Source organism: Leptodactylus fuscus, chromosome 5, assembly GCF_031893055.1.
Source record: "Leptodactylus fuscus isolate aLepFus1 chromosome 5, aLepFus1.hap2, whole genome shotgun sequence".
Taxonomy (NCBI): Eukaryota; Metazoa; Chordata; class Amphibia; order Anura; family Leptodactylidae; genus Leptodactylus; species Leptodactylus fuscus.
The window spans coordinates 72598827-72621004 of NC_134269.1; the positions used below are offsets into that span (position 1 = coordinate 72598827).

Sequence of the window (22178 nt, forward strand, 5' to 3'; positions counted from 1 at the left end):
GAGCTTAATATACAGTACTGTTCCTGCACATAGGATAGGACATATGACTTTCCTGTGAATAACAGTATAATGTTCTACAGTGGTCCCACACAATATAATGCTCCACAGAGGCCCCCACACAGTTTAATGCTCCACAGTGTCCCACAAACAATATAATGCTCCACAATGCCCCAAAACAGAATAATGCTTAACAGTGGCCCCACAAAGAATAATACTCCACAGTGGCCCCACACAGTATAACATGCCCCCCAGAGGCCCACACACAGTATCATTTTCCACAGTGGCCCCAGACAGTATAATGTTCCAGAGTAGCCTCAGAGTTTCAGTATGTTACAGCAGCATAGTAATACAGATACAGGATAATACACAGTAATTTATTGCAGAGGTAGACACACATATGCTGAGAAGAGAAGATATACTAGGAGTCCATAGTAGCTAAGGAACAGAAGAAAGAAAGAAGAAAGACTTCATAATCATACTCATTTAGTTTTCTTTTCGGAATGATCTTCGCTTGGTCTGATGTAGATTATACAGCCGCAGTTGGAAGGAAGCACTTGCAATAGCGCTCCTTCTCACACTTGGGGTGAAGCAGTCAGTCACTTACAGAGCTGCCAAGTGCCATCAAGGTCTCATACATGGGGTGGGATTTGTTCTCCCACATGGAGGTCACCACAGAAAGTATCCTTCTGTCACCCATCACCTGTACTGGGTCCAGGGGGCTCCCCAGGACAGAGCTGGCCCTTCTGATCAGCCTGCCAAGTCTATGTCTGTCCCTGGTTGATATACTGCTTCCCCAGCAGGCCACACTGAAAAAGATGGCTGAAGCAACCACAGAGTTGAAAAAGGCCCTAAGAAGTGGCCCTTGGACTCCAAAGGCCCTCAGCTTCCTGAGTAGGTAGAGTCTGCTGTAGGTGCCTAGAATATGACTCACTTTATTTGGTCCCCACAGTGTATGACCCTTTTTTGGGCCCCAGCACAGTATATGATAGCCTATTTAATATACCGTATATACTGAGGTATAAGCCGACCCGAATATAAGCCGAGGCCCCTAATTTTACCACAAAAAACTGGGAAAACTTATTGACTCGAGTATAAGCCTAGGGTGGGAAATCCACCATTGCAGATAAAAAGTCTGGTCATGTGCATTACAGCTTAGTAACTCCATGTGCCTCATACTAATAGCAGTTAACCACATCATGTCCCTCACATTAACCTCCTCTGTGTCTTACATAAGAGTTACTGATATTTGGGACATATGGAGGTAATAATTAGGTATCTTCATAATTAAGGTCCTTTATTAGTACCCCCATGTGTCTCACATATTAGTAACCCTTATATGGGGCAAACTGGGGTTAATATGAGGGACATGATGGGATTAACTGCTATTAATGTGAGGCACATGGAGTTACTGAAACTAAATTAATAACTCCAAATGCCTGACATTAATAGGAATTGTAACCCCAGTATGTACCTGTGTGTTTTACTTTCACTTTGCTGAAGCTTTCTCTTCTCGATGCAGTGCAGCAGCAGGGGCCTCCCGGACATTCATCTCTCTCCACAGAGCACAGAGACCTGCAAGGACCTGCATACATTAAACAAAGGGGGAAGTCCTTTGGTGCTACAGTGCTAGAGAAGGGGGAGTGTCCTATATCATTATTGTGGCACTAAAGGACCTCCCCCTTCGTTTAATTTATGCAGGTCCTTGCAGGTCTCTGTGCTCTGTGGACCCTGACTTGAGTATAAGCCAAGGGGGCTTTTTCAGTATAAAAACTGTGCTGAAAAAGTCGGCTTATACTCGAGTATATACGGTATGTTATTGGACATTTGTTTAGTTCTGCTACATTTTTGCCTGGTTTTGGCACAGGAAAAAAATGAGGTGTACATCCTCTTGCATATTTAGTATTGAGGAGCTTTTTCTATCATATCTGAAATCTTTCTGGTGAAAATTCTTATGAACTGGACAATGTATCCTTTCACCATTACAGAAGATCCCACATTCCCATCTGGGCTGACTCAGCTACCACATATAGCGAAATCTGTACCAGACGCTACAGAATACCCGGACGCTGTACATAATTTGCTGGCGTTCTTCAACGTTGTGACTTAGGTGCAGCACCACCTAGAAGTCAGGAGCATGGACAGGTGGGTATGTGACAATGGTAAACCTAATGAAGATGGAATTTTATTGTCCTTAACAAGGACAAGACAAGACTTTCTAGGTCATTCCTTGTTTATTGGATGTCTATAATAGGGTTGGTAGAAAGGGAGATTGGGCCTTAAAACATCTTCTACAGCTGCAACCTTGTCTATTTATGTCTTCTATTGCAGATCTCAGAGAATATGGCTCAGCCACAAGGTTGTAAAATGGCGTCTCCAGAGTAGATTCTAGAATTCTCACCATTCATGAATTACAGAGCTGAATCCTGTATGATGGTTCATTAGATGTTATTGTCTTTTCACAGCTTTCACTGTAGTAGAAGTTGAGCAAAATCATGAAGTGACAATATCCTATCCTAGACCACCTCTCTACCTTACCTTTCCAGGCCAACAATCTTTTCAGCCTTCAATTGGAGAAAACTCTAGAATACCTGTCACGTACTTCTACACATCAACCATCAAGGCTCCAGGGACCCACCAGCAAGGGGTCTTCTACTCAGCTTTATAAGAATTTCCATCAGACTCTAGATATGATGAATTCATTAAAAGAATTTTACTGGAAAAAGTTCCTGATTTTTTCCTCTACCAAAACCAGGCAGCAAATGAAGACTCATCAAGTATGTAGCAGATATGAACAAGTATCTAATGGAGAAGTTCCAAATGGAAGCCATTCAATCACTTGAATATATGTATGATGGCTAACAGCTTCCCTTCTAAGCAAGATCAACCAGGTATGTGGGACAGGCAAACCCAGGGTCTCTATTCAGACCCAAGGCTGTCCTTACGGATATCAGCACCCCCCTCCCCCAACACATATTACAAAACTTCTTATATTCACCTGTACTATTATATTATTATTTATAACTAGAGATACGCTTTAAGGCTCAAACTAGGTTGTCTCCTTACTGAGTTAAAGGGTGATTTTTATTTTTTTTTTAGCAGGAAGAGATCAATATGTCACTAGTAGCCCCTACATATTAGTAATTTTGGTGGTGGTAGACTCCCTTTAATTGTTTTTTTTTATCTTTTATATTCCGCAATAAAATACTTTCACTAAAATTATAATACGCATATAGAACTTGCTTCTCAGAATTGCACAAATTTGATAAATTATTTAGTTGATCTACCTAGGAGCTGAATTATACTTTTCATACATACATATAAACAAGGAAATTTGCTCTCCAGTACATTTTGGGCAGGGCAGGAGTTCCTATAAGAACCCACAAGAAAGTGGTATTGCGCAAAGTTAAAGGATGTACAGGTATGTTAAACAAATGGAGCTGTAAAGAGTCCAAATACCTGTTAAATATTTATGAGATTTAATCCTATATGATAGATAGGATTTAGAAAGTAATAACAAATAAATATACATAATGAAACTTATACCATTGAGGTTTACATTAAGTAGATGGACACACCTAGAAATTATAATACGTTGTAATAAAGTCATGATAAATGTATTTATTGCTAAATTTTAGTTAATACAATTAAATTAAACAATCTACTTTAAAATGAATTGAAACTTCACCCATCTATATCCCCTTGAATCTCTAAAGTCAATGACGTCATGCATATTACAGCTACATAGTAGATGAGGTTGGATGAAGACATCAGTCCATCAAGTCCAACCTATAACCCTACAATCCCCTAGAGTGTTGATCCAGGGGAAGGCAAAAAAACCCATGGAAAAATCACTTCTTACATGACTGACTCCTGTGACAAAATTTACAAGACCTGGTACTATTGGATGGCATTCCAGACTGCTCTGGAGTACTCTAGGCTTTCTAGGCTTTTTGGTCAAACCTCCATCCCACAGGCATGATGGCCCACACTTTGTGCACTCTGGCACTGGATTAGTCTCTCCCACTGGAAGCCCCCCCACACACACACACACCTAGAAAACTGTGGTTTGCTTAAAGAGGACCTTTCACCATTTTGCCCACAGGCAGTTCTATATACTGCCGGAAAGCTGACAGTGCGCTGAGTTCAGCACACTGTCGGCTTTCCCGATCTGTGCCCAGTGTGAAGAGCTTACGGTCCGGTACCGTAGCTCTTCTATGGTCAGAAGGGAGTTTCTGACAGTTAGCCAGAGACGTCCTTCTTCACAGCACAGCCAATCGTGCTGTGCTGTGAGAGCCGGGAGGAACGCCTCCTCCATCTGCTCGCAGTACTCGTCCATAGATGAGCATTATCAGGGAGGGAGGGGGGCGTTCCTCCCGGCTCTCACAGTACAGCGCGATTGGCTGTGCTGTGAAGAAGGACGTCTCTGGCTAACTGTCAGAAACGCCCTTCTGACCATAGAAGAGCTACGGTACCGGGACCATAAGCTCTTCACACTGGACCCACATTGGGAAAGCCGACAGTGCGCTGAACTCAGCGCACTGTCAGCTTTCCGGCAGTATATAGAACAGCCTATGGGCAAAATGGTGAAAGGTCCTCTTTAATAATGTGGAACATCTTTTTAAATATCTAAGGTTTTCTTACCTTGTCCAAAGCATTGTACTATTTAATGCTTTTACTTTTTCTCTCCTATATTGTTTGAAACCTGTGGCCTGCTTAATAATGTGGAATGTATTTAAAGGAAATCAGAGTTTCGGAAATCGCTGCGTCTCCGCAGCACGGTTTTTACCACAAAGAGGTCGTGGACATGGGATTCGCTAGATTAGCTATACTGTATGGCTGTTGGTAATATATGGACATTTAAGTCCTACCCCTGGATCCTCCATGGCCTATCCCCAAAACCTGTGGAACAGACAATTTTTGGACAGGGTTTTGTAAGTCACATGTCCCTTTTCAAGTTGGGACATGGCCAAATTTGCCAGGATTTTTTCAGGAAATTTGGGACTGTCCTGACAAATCCAAGACAGTTAGAAATTGTGCAAAAATTCAGTAAGAGACATAACTGGGATTGTGACAGGCTAGATGTGCTCTAAAGATATACATACTTTAAGTAATTATTCAGTAATTCAGTAGCAGCTTCATAACTAGATGGCTATCGAAAAGTGATGAATGTACCAATGGTATTGTCCATGGCCAGCCTCATGGAATATCTCAGTGTACTTCATCTTATGATCAGGTAGAGTATCCATTAATATCATAGATACACGCCATGTGTCTTTGATTCAATGCAGTAGTCTCTGATTTCTGGTATTGTCCCAAGTGTCCCCAGTCCCACTGACCCCCATCCCCATGGTCTCAACAGCAGTACAGTATAATGATCATCTAGATAAGCCAGATTCGTAGCCATAGGAAGTGGCCAAATCATCTGATTCCATCAAGTGGCCTCATCTTATACAGACCCTCCCAAAACAGCCATCCCTCCCAAGGGTTAATTTTTCACTTACTTCCCAGGCACTCACTAAGGATGTTCATTGTCTTCTCTCCTATTTGCTCTAGCCATCGAACTACTGGCAGTTCGCCTTCAATCGGACAGCAGCTACTGAGGGATCTGGCATACCGATGCATCCAGAGAAGATGTGAAGTATGGTTGACTTAATGATTTTCTTATATCACGCTACTACTTAGGACTTAATTGGACAGATTATGTTATAGCTGTCATGTTTATGTCACTGGAAAGTTCTGTCTTGGGAACGCCACAGTAAGTGACCTGAATATTATAGCTCAGTTGAAATAAATAGGCATCTCTAATGCTAAAGAGACATTAGCCAAATGTTTCCTCCCAATGTTCAACTCGTATTACCACTTTAAAAAAAAAAAATTATGTGGTGCATTATGGGGTCCATTGCTCTTTTTTACAGCAGGGTGTATAAACCTTACTGAGATAGTAGTGTTTCCTAAGAACCTCTACATTTTCCAGGATGTCGTTATCCCAATTCCTAAATATTTTTCCACTTACTAGACTCACCGATGATCTCTTTCCTCCAGGTATAAACTTCATCTTGCCAAAATTGGTGCCCTAATCTCATCATCATCAAGTCTGCTTGAGAATACATGATGATATAGGATTACTTAAACAAGCCTACACCCATAGAAGCCCTGTAAGCAGTTATCCTAGATGTTTGGACCAAGAAACCTGCCAAATTCCTTGGATGGATGGACAACCCTTTATATTATATGTAACAGAAAATCTATGCCACCGCTGTCATCGGGGCTTGGTGGCAGGGAGACTGGGAAGACACATTACATAAGAGTCTACAGACCTCTACTGATAAAGAAGGGCAAATTTCAATTCATTTTTTTTTTATGCACACAGCTGGACTTCTGGCTGACAAACATGGATCTCTGAATGGACAGTCAATAATAGAGACTTGACAACCAACATAATTTGATCTACCTTACACAAACCCTTGAAATATATACCCTCAATATCCTATTGGGAGATGTTTTTAAAAATTGCCTAGAGGAGTTATATTACACAGCAACACAACATCCTAATGGGGGGGGGGGGCAGCGGCTTTCCTAGTTGTGGAGAACAGATTTCGGATGACTCTCATCACCTGTGGGAATGCCCATAAATAAAAATGTTTTAGAAATGTGTGCATACCTTCCTATATAGGTATACTGCTTCCTAGATACCACTTACCCCCTCATATGCCCTGTTTGGCTACCTTTCCACTTGGAATCCACTGGTTCCTCCATGGCTCAAATGCTTACTATATTGCATCTCAGCAGCCACATGTAAAACTATATTACATACTTAGCTCGCACCAAACACTCCCATGCAACTTTTATTTCTTTTTGCTTTACAAAAGGAGACCCAGTTGATAAAGTCTTTCAACACATGGAAACTGTTCATCAGAATGTTACCAATCTAAAACATGATACTAGGAACAAAACCTCATAGGACTAGATTCTTCTGTTTCTAAACCTCTGTCATTATGACAATTTTTCACTTATACATGGACAGACACTTAAGATCTTGTGCGATGTAGGGGGTTGTTGGTTCTCAATTCCCTTCCTTCCTTCCTCCCTTCACACTCTTCCTTTTTTCCTTAATTTCTCCCTATCTTGTTCGGTTCACAGCTATATATAGAGATTGCAATAGACTATAAGGAAAGTTTGCCATTACATATTAGGACTTGTCTGTGTATTCATTGGTGGATTGAATATCAACCTACCTGGTGCCTTTACTATCATTGTTGATAAACAGGGGGGTCTTCCTGATGGACTAACTGCAATGTTGTTGGATCTGCTTTTTGCCCTTCTTCATCCCCTCAGTTAAAAGAGGTTGATTTTTTTTTTATTTGTGTGTTTTATGAAGTATTACAAGTTTTACGCAATAAAAAACAAGAAAAAGAAATGGATAGACAGATGACCACCCAAAAGATTAGTCAATATTATAAAACAATATGAACAGAAAGGTGGGATTGATTAAGACCAGCGCTCTGCACAACTGCAGGGGGCTCTTATTAATGATCAGGCTGCGTCACGTCAAGCATTAGGCGCTTCCCCTCAGCACTCATATGCCTAGACACAAAGCCTGGGGCTGCTGTAGATTCTGACATCATTTACACCACTTTCGTTGAATAAATGTTAATCAATACGCCCTGCACTTGGACCCTCCCACTTTAATAATAAGGGAAGCAAAATAGCTGCAAATCCAAGTAACACATTTGTTGAACCCCCATAGTCTTTATTCATACAAATTACTTGGACACGTTTCTATAGACTTACTGTACCGATAACCCCACAAAGCGTGACTTCTACAATGCAGAAACTTTTTAGTTAAAGTTTAGTTAAGTTTGACCTAAGTAGGCTTCTCTGTACCTTCTTATCAATGTAAGCAAAAGTTACAAGGTGGAGCTGCCTCTCCCTCTTCCCATCACCTCAGGTGGCATACATATATTATACAATTATACAATACATAACTTAATATTCCTGATGACTATCTTCTATCTCCTCCTGATATCTCCATGTATGCATGGACTTTTACCTCGTGTCTACTGAGCCGATGAATACTACCAAGGGTGGACATTGACAGCAAAGGGCCCCTGGGCAGAATGTGTATCTACTACTGATAACTGCATTACATATAAATATGCTTTTTATGGACTCCAGAAAGGGGGAACGCTGACTGCAGGGGATGCTGCAGCTAATGCCAAACAGAAATTCCAGAAGTATACAGGACTACAATTCCCAGTACCACTTGCATTTCTATGTCCTTGTAACCTAATGGAGAAGTAGCTGCAGATGAGACAGATGAGGGAATCAATCAGAAAGAGCCACATAGGCAAGAGCATAGCTCCCAACTGTCCCAGACTTCCCATGTATGGGTTGTTCCATTGACTTCTATAGGAGTTTTATAAATAGCTGAGAATCTTTCCTGTCGATACGTTATATGTCTGAGATGGGGATACACCATTAAACACCAGTGAATATTATTTGATAGTTTGTGTACATATGATTTAGGAAAATATGTAGGTTAGGGGGAAAAATAATTTGGGTATGGTTTATTTTGTGAACATGAATGCAAGATTTGTATTCTGCAATCCAACATGATATTATGTAAGGGTCTGTATGGCATGTGAATGACTTACCTATGAGGTTCTCTTGAATGTAGTATGATGGAAACGCAATCACGTTTATAAAATGTCTTTTCTATCCAAGGTAAGTTGATCTGAAAAACAAAGCAGAAGCACTAGGATTTATTTCTTTTGGGTTGATGTACATGTAACTTATTGCACCATTTACATCATTAATGTGTGTGCAGTTGTAGTTTATGATTAAAAGTGGATATGGTAATAGTAGGATGGACTAATTATTTTTTTATATATTGATCAATGGTGCAAACCTTCAGGACATAGACTAAGTGGTGCTATATTGCAGACAATTGCTTTAAAGAGGACATTTTACCACCTCCACCAGCTCCAGTTCTTAGCATGTGTTAATAGGTGCTGCTCCACTAATTTCATCGTAGTTGGAAATTTTTCTCTAGTCCCCACCTAGCAATCAATGCAGGGTTTTTTTGTTCCTGATATGTTACTTAAGCTTTGTACTGTCAGGTGGGCAAGGGCAGGTAAGGAGTGTAATTCAGAGCTCCAATCAGATGTAGCCATTGTAAGAGCTCAGTACCACACCCCTGTCTGCTCCTGCCTGACACCGCCCTCCTGACAGTACACAGACTAAATAGCATATCAGGCACCAAAACTAACAGTACATATTGCTTTGGAAGGGAGGGCGCTACCTCTGCCAGAATAAGAGGAGCAGTGCTTATTAAATAATGCAAAGAACTGGACTCAGAGGAGGTGTCCAAAGTTTGAAAACTAAATAAATGGAAAACAGTGTGTGGCATGTTGCTAAAGGAAAATGGACAAATCTGTGACCAAACCAACACCGCAGGCATTTTGAATGTCACCCCCTTTTAACTAAGTTTTTTTTTGGAAAGAGTGCATGTGACATGTTTCTGATAGAGTTACATACACATATTTAACCCTATCAAGATGCCAAACACAGGATGGCATTCCCAACCAATGTGTTCCATTTATTCAGGTGTCTCCATACCTGTAGACCAACTTATCCTCCACCACCCTACATAAAACGCTGTTTTAAGAATTCCATCTAAAATCTATTATTGCCATGTGTTACACACACACATAACATGCATAACTAATACTCTGTGCTTTCTTTATTTCTAATTATTTTTTATTTGCCTATATATACATACACCTTAACAGTAAAGTGATATATATATATATATATATGTAACTTAAAATGTATCTTCTGCTACATAAATTAATACCTTACATTGTGATTGTTACTTTTGTTTTAATATTGAGGATTAAGACAATCATTTGTATTTTGCACTATTGTACTGTAACTCTGATGACATTGCTTGTTTGTAATTTTTGTTCTATAAAAAACGTTACTAAACAGAATCTTGTAAAGAATAACTTACATATTTTATGTTAGAAAAGATGTGTTGAGGGCGATAAACTCTAAAGGGATTCTATCATTGAAAAAATGCATTTTTAGCTAAACATATGCCTGAATAGTGTTTAAAAAAGCTATTCAGGTGCTGCCTCTAGTCCTGCAAATGACCTCATGGTTTTTTGTAAAATTTGTATATGTAAATTAAGCTCATGGAGCACCCTGGGCGTTCCTCAGGGCCTCCAAGCACCCCCTGCATCATACCTCAGAAAACGCCCCTCCACTGCTTGTGCTCCGTATGCCCTCCTCCTCTAATATCCTGTATTCAAAGTATTCAATGAAAATATTTCATTCATCCAGATCTAGGATGTGTTATTTGAGTGTTCCTTTTATTTTTTTGAGCAATGTAATTCTATAGAAAATACATTCACACCTTTTAAATGCCTTAGTTGTTAACAATGACAAATAACATACAATGATAAGTCCCTTTCCTAAATATTCTTGCCCAGATCCATGTTTCACAAGATGGTCAGAATTTTGGAACAGCATAACTTTACAATTTTGTATAAGCCGTATATACTAGAGTATAAGCCGACCCGAATATAAGCAGACACCCCTAATTTTACTACCAAAAAATGGGAAAACGTATTGACTTGAGTATAAGCCGAGGGGGGAAATGCAGCAGCTACTGGAAATTTTCAAAAATTAAAATGGTCGGAGTTTTTGGGTGCAGTAGTTGCTGGGTGCTGGGAAAGGGGAGGGGGTGTTTTGGTTGTCTGTCTGCCCCTTCCCTGAGCTTGACTGGGGGTTTTTCCCTACTTGGAATTCAGCCTGGCTGAGTATAGTGTATCTGCAGTGCTCCTATTAACCCCTTCCCGACGGAACAGGAGCACTGCAGATCCCCTATATTCAGTAGACCGGGCACTTTCAGACACAGGGGTACCTAATGTGTATGTGTTTCACAGTCATTTTCTACTTTTATATGTATTCTAGGGAAAGGAGTGATCTAGAACTTTTATTTTATTTTTTTATTATATAGAAATACTAATATAAACCGGATTATTCTTGCACCCAAGAAATTAGCTGCTGCCTCTCAATCCTAAAGGGCTTGTGGTTGTGTGCAGAAAAAGAGGTATTTGTGCTGTAGCCACCCTGGAAAATCTCTTCAGTTCCTTTATCTAATGGCAGGATATGTAACAGGTTGAGCAACACCAAATTTCTTTCTTTTAAATGGCTGGAAATGATCCAGGTAGAGATATCGGTGTATTGTGAAAGTGCCATCTGTGTCTGTAGGTGGGAATGGAAACAGCGGGAGATGTTCATGCTTGTTAGCATTGGTCTGTTTGGGCCATCTGGTGCATGTGTGCCTTCAGGTGACCACTTTCCCAACACCTACTAACAGTTAGGACAAAACAGTCTAGATGGCAGGGAATTCATCAAAAGAACCATCCTACTTCTCTCAGATCAATGATGCACCCCTTTCAAAGTCTGTCAACTAGGCACAATGTGTTTGAATGCAACAATCTCTCACCAAGAGGTACACTATCCAAAAGTAGCCTCAGAGCTTTTTTTAATAGATCATTGGGGGATGCCATTTATGCCATTTTGTGGGAAGGTCAAGGGTCTAATGAACCTATCCCTGTAATTAAATACATATCTCCTTGAGACATAACTGATTGCATTGTTTAGCAGCAATCTAACATTTCTATCTGGGTGCGTTATTTTTTCAGTGAGCATATATGAAAGCACTATTTAGGGTGTGACAACTTTATAGATATTTATACACATTAATAATCTGTTACTGTATAACCGATCTTAATCATTCCCATCACGATGAATTCCACCAAGAGTTCCTCTACAACTGGGGTCAGCAAGATTCAGAACTCAAGCAGTCGTGGAAATACAACTCCCAGCATGTCCATTCACTTCAATGGGTATATCCAAGAAGAGCAGAGCAACATGCTGGGAGTTATAGTTCCACAACAGCTGGACTGCTAAAGACTACCTATCCCTTCCCTACAGGCAGTGTGCCATATATTACAATGCGAATTAAAGACTTCACGAATACATTACGAAACGCATTATGCTTTCCACTGTATTAAAGGTTCCCTCCTTGTTACACCTATTATAATTATCCTCTGCCTGATGGATAATTCATGTATGCAATACTATATCCTGACACAGGGATTCAATAGAAACTATTCAAGCTATACTTTAGGGAAATCTTAGTTATTGCCAGATTGTTCTCTTAGGCTGGACTCAAACATGCAATTATTATGGCAGTTTTGGATGCATCTTTTTGAGGCAAAGTCAGGAGAGCACCCAAAGGCAATGGGGAAAATAAAGGTATGACATATATTTATTCTTTCTATTTCATCTACTTTTGACTTTGGCTCAAAAAACTACAGCAAAAATCTGCATGTGTGATTCTACCAGGCATGCTGAAGAATATGTTGATTTCCTAGGATACCAAATGGCATACGATATTCAATACTGTACAACATAAATAAAGTTTCGGACAACTTTTGATTTACTGGCAGTATTTGTGAGATTAATATTCTCTATTCTTCGCCTTGCTTCTGTTATGAGAGCTGTTCCTGCCTCTCACTGAGTAACTGTGTATGGAGTACGTGGCTGTGCAAAATGTAAAGTAAATGAGAGTATGGGAGGGTGACTTCATACAGTTATATCAACAGTGTTATAAAAGGTAGAAATGTGTTGTTCGTGTCATATAAAAGAGGAGATTCTCTTCTTTCATGTGACACTATCTATATTATTTCTAGATATTTCACTGGTTGAAAAGTCGGGATTGGGATAATTATATTATATATATTATATTATATATATATATATTATGCAGCTCTATATAAATAACCTAATTCTGACTGTGTTTTCAGTAGTGATATCTCTGGAAGTAATAGAGATAGCACTGCATCCAAAAGTAATAAAAGCAAGTTTATACATTTTATAACGCCCACGATATAATTCTTTGAAGTGACTCGCATATACCCTGATTTTCTCTACATTTTCATTCATACAGCCCTGTACTCTATACACAGTTACTCATTGAGATGCAGGATCAGCTCTCAATACAGAAGCAAGGGGAAGAATAAAGAGATTTAGGATTTCACAGAAAGGAGACAACATTTGTTAATCAAGTATATTACAAAATATATTAATGACACAAATATTGCTAGAAAATCAAAAGTTGTCCAAAAGTTTAGTTATGCTTTAAGCCTTACACCTAGAAGGATACAATATGTAAAGTTGTCTTAGAATCCCCTCATTGGGAAAATTTTAGCCTTACATTCATCCTGGTGGAAATTGTAGAGACCTTGAAGTGTCTCCTTGGCTTCTGCTTCAAGCTCGACTGTACAGGTGAGTTCATTTGGTATGAGGCGTAAAAAGACATCTAGCAATGCTATATTATGCCAAAGGAGAGGCCATGCGACGTCATGTTCTTAGTAATAGCTTTCATGCTTTGTTCTCATGGCTTAAATTATTGGTTCCTTACAAGTAATGCAATATAAGCACGTCTAACCAAATATCTGGTGAGGAAGAAGGAAGGGGATTATTTACATTTTGTACTAAATCAATCACTATAATTTAGATATTTGCATGCCATATAGAGATCATCTGAAATGTTAACATTTTATATAGAGCGACATAGAATTTTTATTTTGTTAATTAGTTTTTGTTTTTACCATGGCAGTCATTTACATTAGGGATAGGGATAGTGTGAACAGAGTATAGTTTACTTAACCTCAAGTTGTCCAGCATCACTCACTTTCAATAGGATGGACTGTAGGGAAGGAAGTATGACCTATAAAATATCCTACCAGCTGAGTAATCTCACATAATTGTCTGTTTATTGATATTCCAGCATTTTACACCCTCTTTAGATGTTTCTTTATAGTGTTCTGTTTATGGTGTTCTGATGTACATACAGTAGTATATATTCACTATTGTACATAGCTTAAAGGCTCTCTATTCTAATCTCAACCTATAAATGGCGGTGCCTTATCATCTCCTTTGTTGTTACCTTGTTTTATTAATTGGCTTTGTTATACTTTATTACTATAATACTGTTCGTAGACATTTGTATGCATCAGATGCAACATTTTTGTACTTTTTGTGATTATTTTAGCTAAGATTCATAAAGCAATAATAAAAAAAACACAGCAACCCAAGGATGCTCACCCTGCGGCTCATTCCATTTTCCATCTGTGTATTGTACAGGGTGCACAATACACAGCACTCTTCTTGCATAGACAGATGCCTTGCCAGCCACACATATATATATATATATATATATATATATATATATATATATATATATATATGTGTGTGTGTGTGTGTGTGTGTGTGTGTGTGTGTGTTTTGTGGCAGCCAAATACTTGCCTAGTGCAGGCTCTCTTGAATACAGTCTATGAATAGAATAGAAATACTGTAACGCTATCATAATGTATAAGTGTATTTTTGTGTTTTTTCATATATGTGTTTTTGAGGGCTGTAAAATTTTCATCATTTGGGGTATTCAAGTAATGTTTGAGTCTTATTTTTTCGGTGACACATGCGGCTTTATTTTTATATTATTTCTATTTTTGCATGTTTTTTATTCATTTTTTTCTATTTCTGGCAAGACGTGTCTTTTATGTTTCACAAGGCATCAGGGGTGGGTCTAGAACTTGTGATGTGGACGTGATATTGGCATTTTTTTTTTTTTTTATTTTACTTTAATTTTTATTTTAGACTTTTCTATTAATTTATTATTAATTTTTCTACATTGTGTCCCCATAAGGACATAATAGACCTTTGGGGGCATCTGAATGCTATTTTTTTGGTGGGGAGGTTGATTCCCATGTAACTTGATCTAATACCCTATAGCCCCAGTTACTGAAGAAATGCAGCCTCCTACACATGACTACTGAACTTATCTGGGTCCTCTAGGATCTCAAATTACGTGACTGCCAGGTCAAAGGGCAGCCGCACAGAAAGACCGCTATTCCTCTACTCATGGACTGGTTGGGAGAATGGCCTATGAAAGTATAGTGAGAGTGAAAATCCTTAGGGAATGAGGTGGGGGTGAAGTAGGATTCCTGAATACAAAGAATATCAGGTTTCACCTTCTCATACTGGTTAAACACTTTTGATTCTTCTAGAGAAATTAAATCCAGATACATTATGCGAGGTAATTTACACGAGGGGAACGTAAATGGGAGATAAACAGTAGGCAACGAGGACAGTGCAGGTCAAGCAAGCGGGGATAGGTTCAGACAGGTTTTCAGAGTGATCACAAACATAAGCAATGTAAGAACAGTGCTGTAAGAAGAAAAAAATTAAACTTAGCAACAGTAGCAGTATACTAAAAATTAGGATGAGCAATCCGGGGTTAAGTGGAGTGAAGCAAACCCTGTGGTACCTAAGGAGCAGGGGGTCAGGGGAACCGCCGTCATGGCTAATTACCAAGAGATACTAGGGGGAACACGCAAGAGCAACAGGCTAAATAAGGTGAGAACTGCTAAATCCAAGGGCTGTCAAAAGTAACTACAGTAGCAATAAAAACTGCAGCAATAAAAACAGGGTTGACGCAGAACCAATAGCCAAGTAGAAGTAGCAAAACAAGGTCAGCTTCTGAAATCTGAGTTAACATGTACGAAGGAAAATGCAAATAATGTCCATTATGGGTTACCTAAAATTAAAACAGAGTAAATATGTGAGATACTCATCGTGGAGGCTCGCTGGCCTCTCATGACGGCTGGGCAGAGTTCAATGGTCATTTGCTCTTTACCATCCAAGAGTACGAGGGCCGTTGAGGTAAAAGGTCAGCAGGGTCCGGTTCCTCCACTTGTAGCCCCTCACATCATAGAACTTGAAGGCCTTCCCTGCAGGGATCAGATGAGATAGCCCATATTGTTAAGTGTACAGGCCACATGAAAGGGAAAGCCCCAACAGAAGCGTGGGTGCATGGATCGTTGCCTGTCCAGAGTGGCCAGAGCCAACTGCGGGGTAACCTGCCACCGACTGAGCCAGAATACAGGGAGATCTGAATAATTTGGGGTAGAGTGTTCCACGCTGTTGACTTATCCCTGAGAATTTGTCTTTAGAGACAAGGTGGACATAGTAGCGAGGCAGCAAGTGGTAAGGTGACATAAAAATTATGAGCAAGCTGTTGGTAAAGGTGGGGTAGTTGTGATGGAGAGTTGAGTTATTAACCAGATATTAGGGGTGCGAAGGGGACAGCAGGACGCCACGGACCCTATAAAGTCTAGAACATTCAAATAAGTAGATAAAAGTGAAAAATAAGATAAAAGTAAAAAAAAGTAAAAGATAAAATTTTTAAAAAATCCAAAATGGCCACCAGTGTCAAGAGGGACACTCAGAAAGTCCTCCAGGGGAAATCAATCAGTATAGGCCACTGTTGATTCCGACTATCTAGGGCAGCCATGTAGCCAGTCAAGGGAGGTGTCAGGGACCATCTGAATCTCTGGAGCAACAGGGAGAGTGCCGCAGTACAGGCAAGATGGCAGCTGTGCCATACAGGCAGATTGGAGGACAGATTCTGGAAGGTTTCCTGTAACCAACGGGAGCAGTTTGCGGGGTCCACAATGTATGCAGTAAGGAAGTGCCGATGGAGAGTTGGGCGGTACGCTGGCAGTCCAATGCTGATGAGAGAGACTGGAAAACTGGTTATGCTGAGATCAGCCAGAGAACGGTCCAGGTCACAGTAAAGGTAGCAAGATGGTGGACCGGCACGTTCGGCAGTCATATGGAGAACCAGGGATAGTTCAAGTGCGGCCATCAGGAGATCCACAAACCCCACAGGTGAAGGATAGAAGAGCGTCTGATGGAGGCAGGTAGTAGAGGGACCTAGATGGGAACCTCCAAAAGCCCAATACCTCAAGATGGATGCAGGAGCTCAGCAAAGAAGTGTCTGGTTTGCTTCAGTTTCTGGCACAAGTCACCATTGGCTTATTTTTGGGATGTTGGAGTACAGGGATTCTACATCCATGGTGGCCAGGGTGGAATCCCTGTACTCCAACATCCCACACCAGGACGGTATAAATGCCTGCCAGTTTTTCATGGAAAAGCGAGGTATGAACGCTGAATCGGTGGTGAAACTGACAAAATTCATCCTCACTCACAATTACTTCTCCTTTGGTGACTGCATCTATTTACAACGGACCGGCACCGCAATGGGGAGCAAAATGGCGCCACAGTACGCTAATCTCTTCATGGCCAAGCTTGAGAGTGACTTCCTATCCACCTGCACCATTAGGCCTCGGGCCTACTATCGCTTCATTGATGATATCCTAATCATTTGGACCGGGTCTGAGGAACAGCTGAAAACCTTCCATGAACAGTTCAATCAGTTCCATCCCACCATCAACCTGACGCTCAATCACTCCTTCTCCGAAATAAACTTCCTGGATGCAGTCATCAAGATACAGGACAACAAAATTGAGACATCGCTGTATCGGAAACCAATTGACCGCCCTACGTACCTAAGATGGGATAGTTTTCATCCTAAACACATAAAGAACTCCATTGTATACAGCCAGGCCATCAGATACCATCGCATATGTTCAAACCCTGCAGATAGGGACGAACACCTTGGGGGCCTCAAAAACACATTCTTGAGGCAGGGTTACCATCCAAGAACAGTTGATAACCAAATCACCAGAGCCACCAGGATACCAAGATCGGAGTTATTAAAATACAATACCAAACAGGAGAACACTCGGGTACCCCTGGTTGTCACATATAACCCCCACCTGGAGACGCTGAGAGGAATCACACGCAAATTACATCCACTACTGCAAAAAGACAACCGTCTAAAATCCATATTTTCTGACCCCCCTCTCCTATGCTACAGACAGCCACCAAACCTCAGGAATATGATTATTAGCAGCTCACTGTCACCTCCAACTAACAAAGGAACATTTCCATGTGGACAGAAGAGGTGCAAAACCTGCCCGCACATACTGACCACTGACAAGATAGAGATACCAAACTCTAACAGGGAATATCAAATCCCAGGTACGTTCACCTGTAACACACCTAATGTGGTGTATTTGATCATTTGCACCAAATGTTCCACTGAAAATCTGTATGTTGGAGAGACTGGTCAGAAACTCAGAATGAGAATTAATTCACATCGCCATACAATCAAACAACAGAGAACTGATCTTCCCGTGCCAAAACATTTTTGCCAGGAAGATCATAATATCACCAATGACATGAAAATCTTGATCTTAAAAGGGAACTTTAAATCAAGGAAACAGCGACTGATTTATGAGTACAAGGCCATGACCCTATTCCAGACGTTGGACAATGGGATGAACATCTCACGTGGGTTTATGTCTTTTTATACACATCATTAAGACAGCCATTAAGATAAGAACTGGGGGATCTGGCAATTGATTGTTTGTTGTTATAAGTATATAGTAATAAGCCTCTTCCCCCCTCCCTCCTGTAATCCTACCCCTGTGTCCTGTTGTACATAAATATGCAGCCTCTAGAAAGTGTTTTTTAGTTATATCTGAAGAAGAAGCTCAGAGGAAAGCTTCGAAACGTCATATTCTGTCATCATTATGAGTTAGCCATTAAAAAAGGTATCACCTACTGAAGACTTGCAAAGTTTTTTTTGTTTTTTATATTTTATAACCACTGGCTAACACGGTACCAAAACAAACATTAGACTTACATTTGTGATGGATCCATGAAGCCGATGCCACTCGGATGTAAAACAGTAGTGAAGATAAAGACAGACAGATCACACCGACATAAGGCAGAACATGTACACACACACAAAGACAGAACATATACAAACACCGACACAAGGTAGAACATGTACACACACACACAAGACAGAACATGTACACACACACACAAGACAGAACATGTACACACAGACACAAGGCCTAACATGTTCACACACACACACAAGACAGAACATGTACATGCACAAATACAAGACAGAACGTACACACACAGACACAAGGCAGAACATGTACACACACACACACACGACAAAACATGTACACACACAAGACAAAACATGTACATGCACAAACAAAAGACAGAACATGTACACACAAAGACACAAGGCAAGACATGTACACATACACACACACACACACAAGACAAAACATGTACACAAACACAAAACGTGTGTATACACAAACACATTTTCTGGTACATATATATATACACACACACACACACACACACACACACACACCTGGATTTGAGTCAGGGATTGATTACACTGGGCTTCAGCAGTCTAATGTAATAGACCGTTCCTTGCAGTTCAAGACTTCGGGAGGAGGAGGAGGGAACTGTCAGCCTGCACAGACCCTTGGTAAATGAGAGAGGGGAGAGAAGCAGTCAGCACCCAATAGCCCCCCCCCCCCCCTAGGAGCTTGGGCCTTGAGTACTGATTCACAGTAGAGATGAGCGAACACTAAAATGTTCGAGGTTCGAAATTCGATTCGAACAGCCGCTCAATGTTCGTGTGTTCGAACGGTTTTCGAACCCCATTATAGTCTATGGGGAACAGATACTCGTTAAGGGGGAAACCCAAATCCGTGTCTGGAGGGTCACCAAGTCCACTATGACACCCCAGGAAATGATGCCAACACCTCTGGAATGACACTGGGACAGCAGGGGAAGCATGTCTGGGGGCATCTAACACACCAAAGACCCTCTATTACCCCAACATCACAGCCTAACAACTACACACTTTACACACTCAATACCACCTCTCTGACAGTAGGAAAACACCTTGAAACATGTGTATTTGGCACTTGCAGTGAGGAGAGCTTGTCACCAGCAGTGAATTTGGCCCTTGTAGTAAGTTGAGGTTGGCACCAACATTTGTTTTGAAAATCAGGGTGGATTGAGCCTCTAACCAGCAGAGTTTGGGCAAATTCATGGTGGAGGGAGCCTCTAAAAACCCCAGTTTGGACCAATTCATGGTGGAGGGAGCCTCTAAAAACCCCAGTTTGGACCAATTCATGGTGGAGGGAGCCTCTAAAAAACCCAGTTTGGACCAATTCATGGTGGAGGGAGCCTCTAAAAACCCCAGTTTGGACCAATTCATGGTGGAGGGAGCCTCTAACCAGCCCAGTTTGGACCAATTCATGGTGGAGGGAGCCTCTAAAAAACCCAGTTTGGACCAATTCATGGTGGAGGGAGCCTCTAACCAGCCCAGTTTGGACCAATTCATGGTGGAGGGAGCCTCTAACCCGCCCAGTTTGGACCAATTCATGATGGAGGGAGCCTCTAAACAGCCCAGTTTGGGCAAATTCATGGTGGAGGGAGCCTCTAACCAGCCCAGTTTGGACCAATTAATGGTGGAGGGAGCCTCTAACCAGCCCAGTTTGGGCAAATTCATGGTGGAGGGAGTCTCTAAAAAACCCATTTTGGACCAATTCATGGTGGAGTGAGCCTCTAAAACCCCAGTTTGGACCAATTCATGATGGAGGGAGCCTCTAAACAGCCCAGTTTGGGCAAATTCATGGTGGAGGGAGCCTCTAACCAGCCCAGTTTGGGCAAATTCATGGTGGAGGGAGCCTCTAACCAGCCCAGTTTGGGCATATTCATGGTGGAGGGAGCCTCTAACCAGCCCAGTTTGGACCAATTCATGGTGGAGGGAGCCTCTAACCAGCCCAGTTTGGACCAATTCATGGTGGAGGGAGCCTCTAACCAGCCCAGTTTGGACCAATTCATGGTGGAGGGAGCCTCTAAAAAACCCAGTTTGGACCAATTCATGGTGGAGGGAGCCTCTAACCAGCCCAGTTTGGACCAATTCATGATGGAGGGAGCCTCTAAACAGCCCAGTTTGGGCAAATTCATGGTGGAGGGAGCCTCTAAACAGCCCAGTTTGGGCAAATTCATGGTGGAGGGAGCCTCTAACCAGCCCATTTTGGGCAAATTCATGGTGGAGGGAGCCTCTAACCAGCCCAGTTTGGACCAATTCATGGTGGAGGGAGCCTCTAACCAGCCCAGTTTGGACCAATTCATGGTGGAGGGAGCCTCTAACCAGCCCAGTTTAGACCAATTCATGGTGGAGGGAGCCTCTAAAAAACCCAGTTTGGACCAATTCATGGTGGAGGGAGCCTCTAAAAAACCCAGTTTGGACCAATTCATGGTGGAGGGAGCCTCTAACCAGCCCAGTTTGGACCAATTCATGGTGGAGGGAGCCTCTAAAAAACCCAGTTTGGACCAATTCATGGTGGAGGGAGCCTCTAACCAGCCCAGTTTGGACCAATTCATGATGAAGGGAGCCTCTAAACAGCCCAGTTTGGGCAAATTCATGGTGGAGGGAGCCTCTAACCAGCCCAGTTTGGACCAATTAATGGTGGAGGGAGCCTCTAACCAGCCCAGTTTGGACCAATTCATGGTGGAGGGAGCCTCTAAAAAACCCAGTTTGGACCAATTCATGGTGGAGGGAGCCTCTAAAAAACCCAGTTTGGACCAATTCATGGTGGAGGGAGCCTCTAAAAAACCCAGTTTGGACCAATTCATGGTGGAGGGAGCCTCTAACCAGCCCAGTTTGGACCAATTCATGGTGGAGGGAGCCTCTAAAAAACCCAGTTTGGACCAATTCATGGTGGAGGGAGCCTCTAACCAGCCCAGTTTGGACCAATTCATGATGGAGGGAGCCTCTAAACAGCCCAGTTTGGGCAAATTCATGGTGGAGGGAGCCTCTAAAAACCCCAGTTTGGACCAATTCATGGTGGAGGGAGCCTCTAAACAGCCCAGTTTGGGCAAATTCATGGTGGAGGGAGCCTCTAAACAGCCCAGTTTGGGCAAATTCATGGTGGAGGGAGCCTCTAACCAGCCCAGTTTGGGCAAATTCATGGTGGAGGGAGCCTCTAACCAGCCCAGTTTGGACCAATTCATGATGGAGGGAGCCTCTAAACAGCCCAGTTTGGGCAAATTCATGGTGGAGGGAGCCTATAAAAACCCCAGTTTGGACCAATTCATGGTGGAGGGAGCCTCTAAAAACCCCAGTTTGGACCAATTCATGGTGGAGGAAGCCTCTAAACAGCCCAGTTTGGACCAATTCATGGTGGAGGGAGCCTCTAAAAACCCCAGTATGGACCAATTCATGGTGGAGGGAGCCTCTAAACAGCCCAGTTTGGACCAATTCATGGTGGAGGGAGCCTCTAACCAGCAGAGTTGTG

General features: G+C 41.6%; 1 protein-coding gene across 1 annotated transcript in view; it reads right to left on the reverse strand.

Moving 5' to 3' along the window:
- The window catches only part of LOC142202998 (transient receptor potential cation channel subfamily M member 7-like), a 38011-nt gene that overhangs the window by 3008 nt on the left and 12825 nt on the right, over positions 1 to 22178 (reverse strand). Inside the window, exon 2 of the mRNA XM_075273415.1 lies at positions 8655 to 8734. Within this exon, the coding sequence (XP_075129516.1) occupies positions 8655 to 8734 (80 nt within the window). The remainder of the gene's footprint in view (positions 1 to 8654; positions 8735 to 22178) is intronic.